Here is a 21,110-nt window from a genome sequence, read left to right on the forward strand (position 1 = left end):
TGGAATATTACTCAGCCATAAAAAGAAATGAAATGGAGCTATTTGTAATGAGGTGGATGGACCTAGAGTCTGTCATACAGAGTGTAGTCAGTCAGAAAGAGAAAGAAAAATACCATATGCTAACACATCTATATGGAATTTAGGAAAAAATATGTCATGAAGAACCTAGTAGTAAGACAGGAATAAAGATTCAGACTTACTAGAGAATGGACTTGAGGATATGGGAAGGGGGAAGGGTAAGCTGTGGCAACGCGAGAGAATGGCATAGACATATATACACTACCAAAAGTAAAATAGATAGCTAGTGGGAAGCAGCCACATAGCACATGGAGATCAGTTTGGTGCTTTGTGACCACATGGAGGGGTGGGATAGGGAGAGTATGAGGGAGGGAGACACAGGAGGGAACAAATATGGGAACATATGTATAAGTAAAACTGATTCACTTTGTTATAAAGTAGAAAGTAACACACAATTGTAAAGCAATTATACTCCAATAAAGATGTAAAAATATATAAATACATAACAATGGAAACACGATGACACAAAATCTGTGGGATGCAGCAAAATCAGTTCTAAGAGTGAAGATTTTAGCAATACAATCCTACCTTAATAAACAGCAAACATCTCAAATAAACAACCTAACCTTGCACCTAAAGCAATTAGAGAAAGAAGAAGAAGAACAACAACAAAAAAAAAAACCCCAAAGTTAGCAGAAGGAAAGAAATCATAAAGATCAGATCAGAAATAAATGAAAAAGAAATGGAGGGAACAATAGCAATGATCAGTAAAACTAAAAGCTGGTTCTTTGAGAAGATTAACAAAAGTGATAAACCATTGGTCAGACTCATCAAGAAAAACAGGGAGAAGACTCAAATCAATAGAATTAGAAATGAAAAAGGAGAAGTAAGAACTGACACTGTAGAAATACAAAGGATCATGAGGGATTACTTCAAGCAACTCTATGCCAATAAAATGGACAACCTGGAAGAAATGGACAAATTCTTAGAAATGCACAACCTGCCGAGACTGAACCAGGAAGAAATAGAAAATACAGCAGAACAATCACAAGCACTGAAATTGAAACTGTGATTAAAAATCTCCCAACAAACAAAAGCTCAGGACCAGATGGCTTTACAGGCGAATTCTATCAAACATTTAGACAAGAGCTAACACCTATCCTTCTCAAAATCTTCCAAAATATAGCAGAGGGAGCAAACACTCTCAAACTCATTCAACGAAGCCACAATCACCCTGATACCAAAACCAGACAAAGATGTCACAAAGAAAGAAAAGTACAGGCCAATATCACTGATGAACATGGATGCAAAAATCCTCAACAAAATACTAGCCAACAGAATCCAACAGAACTTTCCAAGTATCATACACCATGATCAAGTAGGGTTCATTCCAGGAATGCAAGGATTCTTCTATATAGGCAAATCAATCAATGTGATACTCCATATTAACTAAAAGAAGTAGAAAAACCATATGATCATCTCAATAGATGCAGAGAAAGCTTTTGACAAAATTCAACACCCATTTATGTTAAAAACCCTGCCGAAAGTAGGCATAGACAGAACTTTCCTCAACATAATAAAGGCCATATATGACAAACCCACAGCCAACTTCATCTTCATTGGTGAAAAATTGAAACCATTTCCACTAAGTTCAGGAAGAAGAGACGTTTGCCCACTCTCACCACTATAATTCAACATAGTTTTGGAAGTTTTAGCCACAGCAATCAGAGAACAAAAAGAAATAAAAAGAATCCAAGTCAGAAAAGAAGAAGTAAAGCTGTCACTGTTTGCAGATAACATGATTCTATACATAGAGAATCCTAAAGATGCTATGAGAAAACTACAAGAGCTAATGAATGAATTTGGTAAAGTAGCAGGATACAGAATTTATGAACAGAAATCTCTTGCATTCCTAATGATGAAAAATCTGAAAGTGAAATTAAAAAAGCAATCCAATTTACCATTGCAACAACAAGAATAAAATACCTAGGAATATACCTACCTATGGAGACAAAACACCTGTATGCAGAAAATGATAACACACTGATGAAAGAAATTAAAGATGATAGAAACAGATGGAGAGATATACCATGTGCTCAGATTGGAAGAATCAACATTTTGAAAATGACTCTACTACCCAAAGCATTCTACAGATTCAATGAAATCCCTATCAAAATACCACTGGCATTTTTCACAAAACTAGAACAATAATTTCACAATTTGTATGGAAACACAAAAGAACCTGAATAGCCAAAGCAATCTTGAGAAAGAAATATAAGCTGGAGGAATCAGGCTCCCTGACTTCAGACTATACTACAAAGCTACAGTAATAAAGACAGTATGGTACTGGCACCAAAACAGAAATATACATCAATGGAATAGGATAGAAAGCCCTGAGATAAGCCCACACACATTTGGTCACCTTATCTTTGATAAAGGAGGCAAGAATATACAGTGGAGAAAAGACAGCCCCTTCAATAAATGGTGCTGGGAAACTGGACAGGTACATGTAAAGGTCTGAAGTTAGAACACTCCCTAACACCATACACAAAAATAAACTCAAAATGGATTAAAGACCTAAATGTAAGGCAGACACTATCAAACTCTTAGAGGACAACATAGGCAGAATTCTCTATGACATAAATCACAGGAAGATCCTTTTTGACCCACCTCCTAGAGAAATGGAAAGAAAAACAAATTAAACAAATGGGACCTAATGAAAGTTAAAAGCTTTTGCACAGCAAAGGAAACGATATGCAAGACCAAAATACAACCTTCAGAATGGGAGAACATATTTGCAAATGAAGCAACTAACAAGGGATTGATCTCCAAAATTTACAAGCAGCTCATACAGCTCAATAACAAAAAAACAACAACCCAATCCAAAAAGGGCAGAAGACCTAAATAGACATTACTCCAAAGAAGATATACAGATTGCAACAAACACATGAAATAATGCTCAACATCATTAATCATTAGAGAAATGCAAAGCAAAACTACAATGAGATATCATCTCACACCAGTCAGATTGGCCATCATCAAAAAATCTAGAAACAATGAATTCTGGAGAGGGTGTGGAGAAAAGGGAATACTTTTGCACTGTTATTGGGAATGTAAATTGATACAGCCACTATGGTGAACAGTATGGAGGTTCCTTAAAAAACTAAAAATAGAATTACCATACGACCCAGCAATCCCACTGCTGGGCATATACCCTGAGAAGACCATAATTCAAAAAGAGTCATGTACCAAAATATTAATTGCAGCTCTATTTACAATATCCAGGACATGGAATCAACCTAAGTGTCCATCAACAGATGAATGGATAAAGAAGTTTTGGCACATATATACAATGGAATATTACTCAGCCATAAAAAGAAGTGAAATTGAGTTTTTTGTAATGAGGTGGATGGACCTAGAGTCTGTCATACAGAGTGAAGTAACTCAGAAAGAGAAAAACAAATACCACATGCTAACACATATATATGCAATGTAAGGAAAAATAAATAAATAAAAAGGCCATGAAGTACCTAAGGGTAAGACAGGAATAAAAGTACAGACCTACTACAGCACGGACTTGAGGATATGGGAAGGCAGAGGGTAAGCTGTGACAAAGTGAGAGAGTGGAATGGACTTATATACACTACCAAACGTAAAATAGATAGCCAGTGGGAAGCAGCTGCATAGCACAGGGAGATCAGCTCAGTGGTTTGTGACCACCTAGAGTTGTGGGATAGGGAGGTTGGGAGGGAGCGACATGCAAGAAGGTAGAGATATAGGAACATATGTATATGTATAACTGATTCACTTTGTTATAAAGCAGAAACTAACACACCATTGTAAAGTAATTATACTCCAATAAAGATGTTAAAAGAAAAAGAATAAAGGGCTTCCATGGTGGCGCAGTGGTTGAGAGTCTGCCTGCCGATGCAGGGGACGCGGGTTCGTGCCCCGGTCCAGGAAGATCCCACATGCCACTGAGCGGCTAGGCCCGTGAGCCATGGCTCCTGAGCCTGCATGTCCGGAGCCTGTGCTCCGCAATGGGAGAGGCCACAACAGTGAGAGGCCCGCATACCACACACACACAAAAAAATAAAAATAAAAAAATAAAATAAAATTTATGTACCTTAAAAAAATTGGGGATATATATATATATATATATATATATATATATATATATATATATATATATATATCATGTAATATTATTCAGTCTTAAAAGGGAAGGAAACCCTGTCACACATTACAACATGGATGAACCATGAGGACATGATGCCAAGTGAAATAATCTAGTCACAAAAGGTCAAGTACTGTATGATTTTACTTACATGAGATACCTAGGTCAAATCCATAGAGACAAGAAAGTAGAATGGTGGTTACCAGGGGCTGGGGAAGGGTGAATGGCAAGTTACTATTTAAGGGGTATAGAGTTTTAGCTTTGCAAGATGAAAACAGTTCTATGGCTGGATGACAGTGATGGCTGTACAACAATGTGAATGTACTTAATGCCACTGAACTGTACACTTAAAATGGTTATGATGGCAAATTTTATGTGTGTTTTGCCACAAATTTTTTAAATGGAAAAAGCAGGCATAAAATCAGTGTTATAGTGACACAATGTGAAAAGGATTCAACCCACTGTTGCTGGCTTTGAAGCTGGGGGCATCGGGTGTGAGCCAAGGAATGTAGGTGGCCTCTAGAAGCTGGAAAGGACAAGGAAATTGATTCTCCCCTAGATCCTCTAGAAAAGAACACAGGCCCTGCCAAAACCTTTATTCTAGTCCAGAAAGACCCATGTCAGACCTCTGACCTACAGAACCAGAAGATAATAAATTTGTATTGTTTTAAGCCACACATACACACACACAAAAAAAGACCTAAGGTGAGCAGTCTGTTTTGAGATTGAAAAAAATGAGTATTTCATAGGGACAAATTCAGACTGAGGCTTCATTCTGGTTAATATTCCTGTTTCTGTTTGCTAAGGGCATATATATATATTTTTTTAAAGGAACAAGACATAAGGGTGAAAAGAGATGCTTCACATGTTCCTTCACTAAGTGTTCCCACTCACCAGGCTCAGCAGCCAGTGGCCAGCCGGTGTTAGATTCTAGCACTCCATGGGCATGCATAGAGTAGGGCCGGCTGGCATTGTTCTTGAACACCACAGTTAGAATATCACCAACCTCTCCTCTGATAAGTGGGCCTAGTATACACAAAAGAATAAAAAGTCTCATTAGTAGAATAGTGGAACAGGGACATTAAAGACATTTAAAAAGGGATATACATAGGAGTTCCCTAGAATTAGGGGTTTGCTGGGAGAAAGGGTCCTAAAACTGAAAGTCATGACTGACTCCATTTTAAAATTCAGAAGTCCTTGAGCTGATACTGCTACCCACAGGATAAAGGTACTTCAACAAGATTATGCCTCCAATTATCCCTACTTTTCCCACCCCAACTCTCTTTGTATAATAGCCCAAGTTTCTAGATATTCAGGGCTCTGTGGAATCATTGTTGGTAAGGAGTGAGAGTTTGACACAGAGTACAGAATTGCTGTGTTCCCTTCAAGGACCAGTGGGTCCCTTCCGTGTGAAGATAAGAATGATGAAACTCATTGGCTCCTATGAAAGTGAAGAAACTACAGCAATAATTGCAAGGGTGTAAGGGTAATATGCTTCTCTGTACCATTTTTCCTACTCTTCGATGTTCCTAAGTTCCCTTGCTTTTAGCATTGAAAAAAAAATCATCACCTTTACAGATCCCTAGATATAGAGGCCTGGAAATAACTGGTTTAGGTTGCAGCAGAATTCATGAATTACCCCCATATGATTGCTTATTTTCATGGATGATTTATAAAATATGACCATAGCTCCACTATAAGGAAAACTGATAATGAGGAATGGAGAGGCCTTTCTGATATGACATGACCTTCCTAGGAGCATCACAGGTTTCTAGACACTAGGAGGGAAGTGGAATTCCCTTACCTAAGATTCCCAAGTGTTCCTCTGATCCAGTCCTTGGCCGTCGGACCCTGAATGTACCATCAGTGTATTCCCTGAATACAGCTTTCTTGTATCTGGAACCCAGGAGTCCATCTTTGTTGCTCAGGAAGATGTGACCATAACTAGAGGAATCCAAAGAGTGGCATCAGCACCTTGTCCTTAACCCCTCATTTTCAAGTATGGGAAAGCTATGTCAGACCCAACCTCATGTCACAGGTATAAGAAGGTGAGGCCTATTCCTTCTAATATCAGATTACACACTTTGGCTGCATATCTACAGTTAAAGATGGCATATTTCAATATTTATTCATATTTCCTTGTTTTCTATCACCCAGTTAGGAATTTATAGTAAAATTAATCTGGTAAGAATCAGAAGCCGTGAACTCTAGCTCCAGCCTTAATGATGTCTTAGATGGAATTAGTCTGACAAAGAACAAGGTACAGGTGGTAAGAGAATACTAACTGCTTCTGTTGCTGGTGGATAAGGGGTAGGGAGAGGTAGGAAGAAAATGAAATCTTACAGATTTCTCATTATGGGATGTTTTCCTGTTTGCAGAGAGCTTTATTATTCATTTTATCATTTGATCGTCCCAATAGGCTGATGAGGTATGTATGTCCTAGAGGTGGAATCCAGTGATCTAGAGGTGACAGGGCTTAGCTTCATTGATACTATCAGCCAGAAAGGGAGCCAGGGCTTAGATTAAAGGCTGGTCAAGTTCTTTCAACTATACCACATCACTTTAAAGATGAGTAAACCAGAGTCCAGAAAAGGGAATTAATTTTTTCTAGCTTGCAGAACAAGTTAGCAAAAAGGCTTCAACCTTCAAAAACCAACATAAAGATTGGCAAAGGGTAATGAGAACACCAAAAATAAACTATAGTGGAAATTGCTAAACTGTACCATAATTTCCAGTCTCCCCTCCTTCCTTCTTAGTAATAGAATCACCTAGGTTTTAGCTGAGCATATGGCTGCCTAACCAGAGATTACGCTTCCTGGACTTTCTTGCAGCTAGGTATGGCCATATGAATAAGTTCAGGATAACGGGGTTTCAGATAAAGTAATGTAATACAACTTCATGTCCTTGCCTCACAGACAATGCTGCTTGCCATGGATTTAGTTCCCATTTCTTGATAGCTGGAATGACTACAACTGGAAGAGATGTCTTAGTTCCAGAGATGAAGGCAAGTGTTATGGGTGACTGGTTAACCTATTGGCCCTGAACTGCTCATATTTGTACTTAAGCAAGAAATAAAATTCTAACATATTTAAGCCACTCTATTTTGGGTTTTTTCTTCTGTACAGCTTAGCCTCTATCTTAATGATATTTTGTCAAGGGACATCTGAGCTTGGGGACATTCAGTCCCTTGAGTAAATTCCCTATAAATTTTAAGTCCCAATATCAGTGCTTCTGGCTAACAAGAGGAAAGGATGCCAAGACTGAGAGCATGAGGATGTGGGCAAGGTTTTATTTCAACTCTACAGTATAACAACATAGACAAAGCACTGAGTGCCAGCTTACCTGTGTTCTAGTCCTTCCTCTAGATTTGTTGGTATCTTATTAGTTGACTTTAGATAAGTGCCTCCTCAGCTCAGAATTTCAGTATCCTCCTCCATTTCAGTAAAATGGTCCAGAGCCTTTGAAAGTGTGATCGCTTATTTTCTGAAGCCTTACCTGTCCTTCTCAGACTGGTTGTGCCATTCTAGTTCCCAGCTCCTGTCAGGGCAATAGTCCCACTCCATCTCTTCTGCCATGATGTAGTAGATCCTTGCAGCTTGGTAACGTTGACGAGGGTTAGCTTGGCGGCCAGGACACTGGGAGACATTATAGATTGCCCTCATCCCTGCTTCTCTATGGCTGCCTGCCTGGCAGTAAATTTCAAATGTCCCTGAGGTAAGAACAGAGAGAAAACCTGAATCAAAATACCCCTGTATTGTGCCTGAGGGAGTTCCTACTTCTCTCTAGGCATATTGCAGAGAGTGGGTAGTTTTAGATAAGGTTTTTCTATGCATTAGATAAAAGATTATTACAAGTTTAGAGAACAATGAGCACAGAGTTTAAGAGCTCTGGTGCCAAAGCTACATAGTCTGGGTTTAAAACTAAACCTGCCACTAGGATGACCAGCTCCTCCCTGTTTACCAAGGGCTTCTCTAGCTTTAGCACTGAAAGTCCCACATCCCTGGAAACTCCTCAGTTCTGAGCAAACCGTGATGGTCAGTCACCCTATCTGACACTTATTATCTATATAACCTTCAGGAAAATTTTAAGCCTCTGTATGTTTCAGTTTCCTCATGGTAAAGTGGGGGGCATTTTACTTAATAGGATTTTTTAGAATTAAACACAATAATATGTAGATATTGCTTGGCACATTATAGAGTAAATGTTCAAGTGAAACTATAAGTAAGTAAATAAAGCTGTAATTATTTGAAGGAAGCAATTGACCAATTTTCTCCTTTCCTACCAAGTCTCAAAGAAATAAATGTGGGCTTAAATATATATATATATATATATATATATATATATATATATATATATATATGAATTTCTTGATCACAAGAATTCTTACATCAGAGAGCTTTGGAATGGCTTTCCCTAGGTTTTTTACAATGAAATGTTGTTTGGATATCAGTCTTAAATATCTGAGTTGTAGAGCTGCCTGGATCTAATCTCAAGATTCAGGTTTCTATGCCAAGGACACATAGGCTCATAGACTACTGATCAGGAGAAACTACCTTTTTTACATTTTCCCCAGTATTCCTTCCTTTACTGCTGACTACCTATACCACCACTACAAATTCCTCCTAGCTTTTCTGTTTTTTTTTCTTTCTTTCTTTTTTTTTTTGTGGTATGCGGGCCTCTCACTGTTGTGGCCTCTCCCGTTGCAGAGCACAGGCTCTGGACGCGCAGGCTTAGCAGCCATGGCTCATGGGCCTAGCCGCTCCGTGGCATGTGGGATCTTCCCGGACCTGGCCACGAACCCGCATTCCCTGCATCAGCAGGCGGACTCTCAACCACTGCGCCAACAGGGAAGCCCCCTCCTAGCTTTTAAAAGGCTCTATGGGCTAGCTCCAAACTATTGATGCAATCCCACTTAGCACTCTGTCCCAAACTCAACCAGTGCTTTAACTAAATCTGTCCCTGATTGCCCCTCTCACATATCTCATTCTTATCTTGGAATTTTCACTCATGTTATTTTTACTTTTCTGGAATAGACCTGCCCATCCCCTTCCCCATAAATATCTATAAGAGTTCACTCATTCTCCAAGACCCAATTCATGCTTCATCTCTTCCAGAAAGTCCTCACTGACTACTCTGGCCCACATTGGACTCTATGTTCTTGGCCTCTCTACTCTTAAAACACTTTACATCTAAATCACATGGTTAAGGACTAAGTTCTCCTCTCTTTAAAAAACAGTCCTTTCCACTAGTTTATAGACTTCTTGAAAAATATCTAGTATTTTCTTTCCATATCTACTTTCTGACTTTTCTATTTCCCTTATACCCCAAATCTATTCTATCAGTAAATCTTATCATCTCTTCCCTCACAGTCATCCTTCTGTTTCCACTCTCACTTCCTTAGTCAAAGCCACTATCATCTCTCACCTGGAAAACTTCAATGGTCTCACAACTGTCTCCTCTGGTTCTCCCTCCCACCTCAAACATTCTCCAAACAAGATACAGGGTCCTCTTTAACAAATATGATCCAGAGCACATTGCTCCCTTGTTTAAATGCTCCATTCATACTCAGAATACAATTCAAGTTCCTGACTGTGGTCTATAAGGCCCTATATAATATGACTCTTGCCAACCTCTATGATTTCATACGATGTCAGGATTCCCCTTTCTCACTACACTCCAACCATATTGGCCTTCTTTCTGACCCTTGAACAAACCACGTTTATTCCCACCTTGAGACATTTACACTTGCTTGTCCCTCTGCTCAGAATATTCTGCTCAGAGATCTTCATATAGCTCCTTCCTCCCCATTACTTAGATCTTAAATGTCACAGTCTCAGAGTGGTCTTCCCTAAATACCTTCTCTAAAGCTCCAATCAGTTTATCACACCATTGTATTTTATTTCCTTCATGACATATATCATGATCTGAAATTATCTTATTATTTTATGTGTGTGTGTTTGTTGTAGATCTCCCCTGGGAGTAAGTATCATGTCTATCTTTTCACCTCTTTATCCCAGTCTTAGCACATGGAAGGTGTGCAATAAATATGTGTTGAGTGAATGAATTCTGTGCAAATGAATGACTGTATACACTGGCCAAACGTCATAGCTTAGGGGTTGGTATGGAGAAGAAAGTCTGATGATCACTGGAGGGAATGGGAAAAAATAGAAGCCTTTTTGAGAGAACCATGTGACCTGGGACTATCACATCATCTTTTATGGACATTGTTGTCCAAGGTGATTCTTTTAAAAAAATAATATATTTATTTATTAATTTGGCTTCACCAGGTCTTAGTTGTAGCACACGGGATCTTTAGTTGTACCATGTGGGTTCTAGTTCCCTGACCAGGGATTGAACCGGGGCCCCTTGTATTGAGAGTGTGGAGTCTTAGTCACTGGACCACCAGGGAAGTCCCCAAGTTTCTTCTTTTTCAATGCTTTTCTGCCTTTGGCATCTGAGTCTCCTCCTACCTCTGTGACCAATCTTTTTCCTTTCTCCTTAACCTAGTTTATCTTCTCCCTTCTACCACTTAAATGTTGATTTTTGATTTAAGTTTTATTTCCTATAACTTTACATGCTAAAGGACTTCAACTATGAAAATACCCAAATTTCTCTCTCTAGGCTGGACTTTTCCTCCAGTGTTTAGATTTCTACCCACAGCTATCTACTGTAAAGTCCACACAACTTGGACTTCACAAGAAATTTAAAATTCAACATGCCCCCAAATGAGTGCTTCTACCCAAACCTTACTATCCTTTCCTTGCTTCTGTGTTTGCTCATTTGGTTAATGACACCACCATCCATCTAGTGCACAAGCCAAACGAAAACCTCAGACATCCTTTCTTCTTGCTCAGCCCCTCAGCAAAGTCCTGTCATTTCTCTCTCAAATATCCCTTAACTCTGCCCCTTCTCTCCATCCCTATTGCTCCCACTCACTGTCAGACTCTCATCACCTCTTTCAAGGGCCTCCTGCTCTACCTCCTCTTAAACCTTTTTTCTTGGTGTTCCTCAACAAGGCTGGTATTAGAAGTTTGTGTGGGATTAGTTTTCATTGTTTAAGACTGTCTTACATATTGCAGAAAGCTTGAGAATCTCTGACTCCCACTCTCTAAATGACAGTATCACACTCCTATATATCCAGTCATTGTGACAACTAAAATTATCTCCACACATTTCCAAACACCTTTTAGCATATTGCCTTAGTTGAGAACCATTGAATAAAATCAATCTATGCAACTTTCTCTAAGCATATGCTGCTTTCAAGTCACTGCCCATGTGGTTCCTACTGTCTATAAGACCCTCTTCACCACCTATCCAGTTTATTTGCCTGGTGACAGTTTACTCTTCTTTAAACGCTCAGTTTGAATGTCTGCTTTTCTAGGAAAGATTCACTCCAAAAGTCAGACAGAATTTGTTATAGCTTCCCATGTGTTACTATAGCCCTTGGCTGATAACATTATCATAACATTGTGAATATTGTTTACATGCATTTCTCCTTTTCACACTAACTGTGAACTGCCTCATTCATCCTCACATCCCTAGCATCTAGACCAAAAAGTGGAAGAAAAGAGATATTTACTATGTATGGGGAAAATCTAATTGTAAAAGAAAGGTAAAATAAAAAGTGAGGTAGAAAAAAGGAGAAACATGAAGACAAGAAGAGGGAAAAGATACAGATTAAAGGAAAAGGAAAAAGAAGAAAATAAACAAGAAGAAGGGAAAAGGAAAAGAAATAAAGATAAAAGAAAAAGGAGAAAAGAAGATTAAAAACAAAAATACAAAAAAAGAAACAAAAAAGGTAGGAAAAATCAAAGGAAGAAAAATAAAAGAAGTGAAAAAAAGAGAGAGAAGGGAAGGAAAAGAAGGAAAGGAAGAAATAGAGATAAAAAGAATACAAGGAGAAAATGAAAAGAAGGGAAGATAAAAGGTAAGATAGGAGAAAAATAGATGAAAAAATGGAAGAATGAAGGAAGGAAGAGGGAAAAGAGAAGAGAGATATAAAAAGGAGAGAAGCAAAACAAAAAGAAAGGATGAAAGAGGAAGAGGAAAAAATGGGAGAAGGGAGAAAAAGTAATGGGGAAAGAAAAGAGTGGGGAAAGGGGGAAAAATAAATGAATAAAGAATGAGTTTTAATGGTGAAAGAGAGAAAAGAAACTCTGAAGGACCAGAGCAGTAATAAATCTTCTCTTTGCTGCTGAGAAATCTAACATGAAGTTGGTGGAATATAGCACATTACAAGCTCTAGCTTCTTTTTCTGCCACTTTCCCTGGCTATCAAAGCTCTAGTGTCAGTGGTTCTTTTGGAAAAGCTGAGGTGTATTATTCAGGACATTTTTAAGTGCAAAATCATCATTTCTATTAAATATAATTAATATTTGAAATTAAAATATTATTAGAATTTAAAGCAAAGCAAAAACAGGATTAAAAACAGTCACCAATAAACCCACAACACTCGCACTCTTAGCATTTTGCTGCATTTTTTCTGGGAATTTATTCTTCTGTTTTGTTAAACATATTGTAAACATCCAGCAAGCAACATGTTGAATCTCCATGGTGATGCTTTAAGTCATCTGCAAAGCTGCTTAATTGCATATTTATATTTACTGATCTTCATTGCTACCCCCTTTTTTTAGTATTCCAAAGCCAGATTCTGGTTCTGGCTTTTCCATTAACTTGGTAATTTTGTCCTGTCTTTGGGGAGCTACTCACAATGGTCTCTCTCAGTCTTAATCAGAGACTAAACTCTAAAGGTAGAATGAAGGAGACTTCAGATTAAAGAGATTACCTAGGAGTAAGAATTGACAGGGGTTGATGGAGAAGGGGCAAGAGGGAAAAAAATAGAGCTGACATTCCTAACATGAGAAAATCATTCCCCCCCCGAGATCTCTGTCTCTTCCACCCATTAGCAAAATAAGTGAAAGATGATCTCGAAGGGGCTGTACCAGTTCCAACATTCTATGACTCGAGGATTGTTCACAAAGAGGAGAGTTTGAAAGGACTGGAAAATGCAAAGGTAAAAAGAGTTTGGGCTATTTCTAATAAGAAAACTCAGGAGTCTTGACCAAGATTAACCTTTTAAGCCTTTACTGTTATAAACCCATTCACTGCCTCTCCTCCCATGTCTTTAAGCCTTCTACAGTCACTCTCCTTGGGCCTTAGTGTGGCACAAAAATAATTTCACTCATCCAGAGTAAGAATGAGTCCCACAGACCTGGCTGGGGAGCCTGGCTAATTTCATAAGAAGGATATTAAACCTAGGGTTTGACTTTGGGACCAAGGCTAGAGAGATGGGTCTCTTTTTTCAGAAGTTCCCCACCTTAGCACTCACTACAAGAACTTAATTCTATTGTCCCTTTCAGCCCCATTAATGACTATTTCTAATTTGCTAACAACAACTCTTCTTGACCAAGAAAATATCCTATGTAGATGGAGAGAAATGAGGACCCAAATGACCTGTTTATGTCAAGTTTTTGTCAAATCCAGTGCCAGGCTGAAATTATTAACTTGTCAAGGAAACTTGCTTTGTTTAAGGATTTTTTTCTCAAATATGAATGCAATTTACAGAACTAAAATAAAACTTTAGTGGGAACTGCATTTAACTGACAAATTTTTCTTACAAACACTATTGTCACCTACTGCCTGGAGAAAAGAATACACCCTAGGCACTGCAAAGAGAAATTAAGATATTTCTGTTTTAGTATAGATCAATGGAACAGGATAGAAAGCCCAGAGGTAAACCCACACACATATGGTCATCTTATCTTTGATAATGGAGGCAAGAATATACAATGGAGAAAAGAGAACCTCTTCAATAAGTGGTGCTGGGAAAACTGGACAGCTACATGTAAAATAGTGAAATTAGAACACTTCCTAACACCATACACAAAAATAAACTCAAAATGGGTTAAAGACCTAAATGTAAGGCCAGACACTATAAAACTCTTAGAAGAAAACAGGCAGAACACTCTATGACATAAATCACAGCAAGATCCTTTTTGACCCACCTCCTAGAGAAATGGAAATAAAAACAAAACAAAACAAAAAAAATGGGACCTAATGAAACTTCAAAGCTTTTTCAAAGCAAAGGAAACCATAAACAAGATGAAAAGACAACCCTCAGAATGGGAGAAAATATTTGGAAATGAAGCAACTGACAAAGATTAATCTCCAAAATATACAAGCAGCTCAATAGCAAAAGAACAACAACCCAATCCAAAAATGAGCAGAAGACCTAAATAGACATTTCTCCAAAGATATACAGATTGCCAAGAAACACAAGAAAAGATGCTCAACATCACTAATTATTAGAGAAATGCAAATCAAAGCTACAATGAGGTATCACCTCACACTGGTCAGAATGGCCATCATCAAAAAATCTACAAACAGGGCTCCCCTGGTGGCACAGTGGTTGAGAGTCCGCCTGCCGATGCAGGGGACATGGGTTCATGCCCCAGTCCGGGAGGATCCCACATGCTGCGGAGTGACTGGGCCCGTGAGCCATGGCCGCTGAGCCTGCACGTCCAGAGCCTGTGCTCCTCAACGGGAGAGGCCACAGCAGTGAGAGGCCCGCGTAACGCAAAAAAAAAAAAAAAAAAAAAAAAAAAAAATCTACAAACAATAAATGCTGGAGAGGGTATGCAGTAAAGGGAACACTCCTGCACTGTTGGTGAAAATGTAAATTGATACTACCACTATGGAGAACAGTATGGAGGTTCCTTAAAAAACTAAAAATAGAATTACCATACGACCCAGCAATCCCACTACTGGGTATATACCGTGTGAAAACTGTAATTCAAAAATAATCGTGTACCACAATGTTCACTGCAGCACTACTTACAATAGCCAGGACATGGAAGCAACCTAAGTGTCCATCGACAGGTGAATGGATAAAGAATATGTGGTACATATATACAATGGAATATTACTCAGCCATAAAATGAAATGAATTTGGGTTATTTGTAGTGAGGTGGATGGACCTAGATTTTGTCATACAGAATGAAATAAGTCATAAAGAGAAAGAAAAATACCACATGCTAATGCATATATATGGAATCTAAAAATAAAAAAAAAAAAGGTTCTGATTATCCTAGGGACAGGACAGGAATAAAGACGTAGACATAGAGAATCGACTTGAGGACATGGGGAGGGGGAAGTTTAAGCTGGGATGAAGTGAGAGAGTAGCATTGACATATCTACACTACCGAATGTAAAACAGATAGCTAGTGGGAAGCAGCTGCATAGTACGGGGAGATCAGCTCGGTGTTTTGTGACCACGTAGAGCCATGGGAGAGAGGATCAAGAGGGAGGGGTTTGGGGGATACATGTATCCATATAGCTGACTCACTTTGTTATACAGAAGAAACTAACAGAATATTGTAACGCAATTATACTCCAATAAAGATGCTAAAAACATAATCAAAATACACAAAAAAGAGAAATTACTGCCACATTATGAAATATCAGACACAGATGGAATCTGAAGAAACATTCTAGTCAAATTTCATCATGAAAGAAGGATAGGGAGAGGGAAAGGGAAGAGGAGAGGGAAGGAAGGTGGGACAGAGGGAGAGAGGGGGAAGAATGAACAAAAAAAGAAGGAAGAAATCTAGCCACAGAGAGGGGAAGTAATTAGACAAAAATTGGACAGCAAGTTAATGAAAGAGCTTGGACTAGAAGTTCCTGTGTTCTGATTCCTAGGCTGCAACTGTTACAGCACACTTCGCCCCCCACTCCCACCAGAAGTTTACAAAACTCCTCACAGAATATCAGAGTTGGAAGCACTTATAGGTACATCTCATGGACCTCTTTTCCAATGCAAGGGTTAAATCTATAGAATATCTACATGGCCAAGGGGCTATGCAACCAAGTCTACCCTCTATCTATACAAGAATTGCCCTGATACTGGGCAGCATCTCTACTTCTCTCTTGTTGTTTCAGAAAAGAGCTTCCTCAGCTCTTTATTCTGCCTGCAACTGAGAAGAGAATCCAAATAACCAAAACATGGAGTACACATTGAGGAAGGAGAAGACATAACTGTTTTGAAAAGTTCACAAGTACCCTCAACATGACTTTTCTTTTCTCTTCACCAGCCCCCCACCTCACCCAGCCCAATGCCCAATAAAGTTTCTCAGCCTAGGGCCAGCTGCTAAAGCACTTACCAGGGTTGTCAGGCTGCATGATGGCCATAACAAAGGTGTGAGGAAAGAGCATGGCTGCACTCTTTCTCATGCCCTGAAGCTGCACAGTGTTGCCCTGGAACGTGACCCCATGCACATCAGTCTCTGTGCCCAGGCCAACCAGATGCCAGGCCACTGTGTCACCCTTGCACATGTCCAGCCTGGGCAAGTTAGAGAACAGAAACCCGTTAATGGCTGGAAAACAAAAACACAAGACAAGATAGGGAGGTGAGACCAGACTACTTGGGCACCAGCCAGCAGAATGGCATCAGCTCTGTACTAAGTTTTCCCACAACTTGAAACTTCGGAGTCATTCTCCACTCTTCTGCCTTCTCCCCTAAGCCGCTTTAGTTCTACTTATGAAGAGCTGCCTCTTTGGGACGAGGGCCCTATTGTCCTTTCTGGCCTTACCTGCTGCCCCTCCTCCACCATACTTCACATCCTGGCAAAACTGAACTACTCTCCACTCCCACAACTCTCTCTCTCTCTCTCTCTCTCTCTCTCTCTCTCTCTCTCTCTCTCTCTCTCTCTCTCTCACACACACACACACACACACACACACACACACACACACATACAAGTATTAATCTTTCCTATTTCCACTTTCTTGAAACTCTTCTCCCTTGGCTTCTGTAGCACCATGTGTCCTTGGTTCTCTTATAACTTTTCTGAATGTTCCTCCTCCATCTTGTACTCATTCTCCACGCCTCTGTAAAGTGTTGGAGAGAACCTTGGAGTTCCCCAAGGTTCCTTCCTCAGCTTTCAATCCGTTTCCTCCTTTTCATCTTCACTCCCACTGCCTTATTTCTGGCTCTCATCATCTCTGGCCTGAACTCCCACACAAAAGCCTCCTCCCTGGTACTCCTACCTATAACCTATCCTCCCACTCTCTTTCACACACACATACACACCATTATCCTGTGAGCTCTAGTTGCCTCTGTATCCACAAGGCCTTAAACATGGTAGGCACGTAGAAAATACTTGTTGATTTTTCACATGCTGTTCTCTTTGCCTGGAATAAACTTTCCCTCTGGTTTCTCTCTACAGCAAATTACTACATATCCATAATGCACTAGCTCAAATATCATCTACCCTGTAAAACAGTTTTTACACTCTTTCTGGCTTCCTTGAATCTTTTCTCCCTACAAAATTCTGAAATGTCACTTACCACAGCTTCCAGTGGTTTACTTACAAATTTATCTCCCACACTAGATTGACCTAGCATGAAGCACATCATTTTTTGCAAGCACCTCGCATGTTACCTAGTACTTATCAGTTGTCAAATAAATTCAGACTGGAATAAACTTGGTTTGTAGACTGTATTACTTTTTTCAACTGATGTAACTGACTGGTAATGAGAACCAAGAGATAGAGCCAAAAGATAACACACTCGTTCTTGACTCTCTCCCACCCTGCATACTCCGCTCAAAAATACAGGGACACCTGCTTGAAGCTGATCCCTTTTCAATGTTCCTACATCCACTGGAACCAGCTTTAATGAGTAACTTTATTTGGTCATCCCCTGGGATGCTGATGGAAACATCGCTAACTGCTTGATTCTGCTTCCCCTACCTATAATGTTTGATTGCAAAGTTATTCAGACTTCAAGGCTCAGTCAAGCACTTCCTTCTTCCAGGAATCCTTTAACTGGATTGTTCCTCATTAATATTCTCTTTTTCTGAACGCTATGCCACTTAAAAGCTGTTCCACACAATTTAGCACTTAATTATAATCTGTCTTGGATATTCTATAATTGTTTCATGGGCATTAGTTTCAATTCATTGCAAAATGCTGAGAGTTCCTTACAAACTTGGACCATGACTCCCCATTAATTCACGCACCCACCCACCTATTCATTAATTTAGTAGTTCACTAGTTCAATAACTACTTACTCTATATTAGACCATGTAAAGGATACACAGATAAACAACAAACAATACTCACCTTTAAGGAGTCTACACTCTAGCAGAAGTCAAAAGGCACGTAACAAATAACTACAATATTTTGGCGTGTATGGAACTTGCTATTGAAAGAGTCTGATAAAAATACAATAGTAGTTAGTAAGAGGGTGTCATCATCCTGGGACTTGGTAATAAGAAATGAGGAGGAGGTAGCTTTTGAGTAGGGCCTTAGAAAATGAGAAGAATTTCCACTGGCTAAGAGCAAAAATGTAAGGAGGGGTATTTCAAGCGGAAGACAAAGCATTACAAAAGCATGGACTCAGAAGAGTACAGGGCATGTCTATACAGAGAAAATATCCCTCTTCTTTGGCTGGAGTATGGGGTTGGGAAGCAAGGATAGTGGGTGATAAGAAAGAAGGAGATAAGACTGGAAAGGTATCATCCCAGCTTACTCTCCTCATTCTCTAGCGGATTCTTTGTGTGCAATCCTCATTTTACAGTATCTTTTTCCAGTGTCTCCCATACTGTGTAACACAGAACAAAGCACAAGAAGGTGCTGAGTATAAGATATGTTGTTTTATGTTTAATACCTTGATGTAGCTTGTCTCTTGGGAAGAGCTGACCGATAGGATCAATGTTTTCAGGAATGGATCATGATTAAATCTAGGCTAGATTTTACTTATAATCTCTCAGTTGTAGCTTAGGGTAAAAGCACTCCCCATACCATGCATCCGATTAGAGTCTTGAAAACCCTTGACATCCTCTGAGATCAGTCGGGAATCCAACATAGCAGCTGCTTGATTGGCATTGCTGTACCAGCTCTTGTTCTCATCCAACACAGTGAAAAGGAGAAAGAATTCTTTATCCACTCCTTTCTGTAGCCCCAGTGGAAGAAAACAGAGTGGGGAATAACCACAGTTTCAGCAGTTGTGGACTGTGCAGCTTCAGAACCCAATGATCCCTGATTATTTTCCATTTCCTTTTCCAAACACAGATCCAAGCCCGTATCTCCTGCCTAGAGCTGCAGTTGTTGCTGTAAAGTTTTTCCTCAGGTAACTTCAAATTGCAAGTGGGTGAAGGGGGTTAGAATAAAGTGATAAGACTGGAGGGGAGGGATGTATGAAAGAGGGTAGGGAAGAGGCACAAGATTGTGCACAAGACTGATGAAGAGGTACAGAGTGTGATAGAAGAGAGCCTGGAATCAATTAAGGGGAAGAGTGGGGAAAGACGGCTGGGAGATCAGAGAGGGGGTGGTGGAGGATTCTATGGGGAGGGAGAAGCTAGAAAATAAAAGAAAAAATAATTATACTAATTACAAACTTACTATTATTTTATTATTAATTTTAGTAATATTATTATTATTACTGCTAACATTTACTGAGTGTTTACTAGGTATCAGACACTGTGACAAGCACTTTATATGGATTGTTTTAATTAGTGTTCTCAGAAACCCAAGATACATTCTTCCATTGTTAACCCTTTACTGTAGATGAGGAAACTGAGGCAAAGAGAGTTTAAGTAATTTGCTCAAGGTTAAACAGCTAAGATTTATGGGCTGGTTATGAAAGAAGGCAAGAAAATAGTAAGGCAGAGTTAGGAATTAGGAGCAAGTTTTAAGGGCCACTGAGGTTAAAACAATGAGGAGATGTTGGGAGAATATAAAATAGAAAGGAATAGAGACTAAGGAAGATATGTGTTTGTGAACAAAAGAATAGCATGCAAGATAGCATGAAGTCACCAACTATTAATTTCTGATTCAATAACTTGTTTTTTTATTCCTTCACTTCTAGAACCCAGTTCCATGCTTAACTCCTATTCAGCAACCCAACCTCATCCTCTTCCCAGCAAGCTTTCCAGCCAGAAACCATGGCAATACCTGCTTGCCATCTGCACCCAAGGCACCGGCCTTGCACACAAGCAGGGGGCCCACCAGACCAGAATTTGTATCTCTTATGGGATCAGCAGCAGAGAAGTACATCCAGGTGAGACAGGCAGGATCCTGAGCAGTGGGGCCAGCATTGGGAGGGACTATCCAGCGGTATGTTACTTTCTCAAAGGGCTTAGCCACCAAGCCAGGGTGGGATGAGCCTATAGGAAATGACATAGAATTCATTACTCACATTGGCTAGAGTGAGTATCATCATCTCCAAACAGTGAAGTAAAGATCATAATCTACAAAGCATTTTGGAGTAGCAGTAGGAGAAGCAGCAACACAGAATATAGAATATTAAAAAAAGATTCTGAGTAGGAGTCAAGAGACTAGAGTTTGGTTTCTGGTTCTGCCACTACTTGTGATATGAATTGGGGAAATTTAAATTTCCCTAGGTTTCAGTTTTCAAAACTCATAGAACCCAAGGATTGAAAGAACTTTTAAAACTTATTTGGAATATCCCTCACTTAAAAACATACATTCATCTCCTCTTGTAGTCCTACCTCTGCTTAAAAATATCCAGAGATAGAAGATTCACTACCTACCATCATAGCCTGTTTCATCTTTGAATGGCTCTAATTGTTGAACATATTTTCCTCTCTATGTGTATTCATGTATGTGTGGATGTGTATATGTTATGTATGTATGTGTGTGCATGTGTGTGTATATATGATACTAAAAATGTAATTCCTTAAATAGACACAAGTCATGGTCAGGCAATGCACAGAAATTTTATTTTATATGTTCAAACCTATTAGTAATCAAATTAGTACAAGTGAAAACATAAATTTTTTTGCCTGTCAAATTAACAAAATTTTACAAATTATAATAATCAGTTCTGGTGATAAGTGGTTCAAATGGCACTTACTCCTCTCACTCACCTATAAAAAGGGTAAGTGTAAATGAAAA

At 39.2% G+C, this 21,110-nt stretch overlaps 1 protein-coding gene across 1 annotated transcript in view; it reads right to left on the reverse strand.

Annotated features, from left to right (window-relative positions):
• HEPH (hephaestin) overlaps window positions 1–21,110 on the reverse strand; it is a 108,426-nt gene that overhangs the window by 43,021 nt on the left and 44,295 nt on the right. Inside the window, exons 10-15 of the mRNA XM_060086944.1 lie at window positions 20,148–20,359; window positions 18,996–19,146; window positions 16,353–16,565; window positions 7,691–7,904; window positions 6,000–6,139; window positions 5,090–5,221 (exon numbers count right to left, since the gene is read on the reverse strand). Of these exons, the coding sequence (XP_059942927.1) occupies window positions 5,090–5,221; window positions 6,000–6,139; window positions 7,691–7,904; window positions 16,353–16,565; window positions 18,996–19,146; window positions 20,148–20,359 (1,062 nt within the window). The remainder of the gene's footprint in view (window positions 1–5,089; window positions 5,222–5,999; window positions 6,140–7,690; window positions 7,905–16,352; window positions 16,566–18,995; window positions 19,147–20,147; window positions 20,360–21,110) is intronic.

The sequence above is a fragment of the Mesoplodon densirostris genome, chromosome X (assembly GCF_025265405.1).
Source record: "Mesoplodon densirostris isolate mMesDen1 chromosome X, mMesDen1 primary haplotype, whole genome shotgun sequence".
NCBI lineage: Eukaryota > Metazoa > Chordata > Mammalia > Artiodactyla > Ziphiidae > Mesoplodon > Mesoplodon densirostris.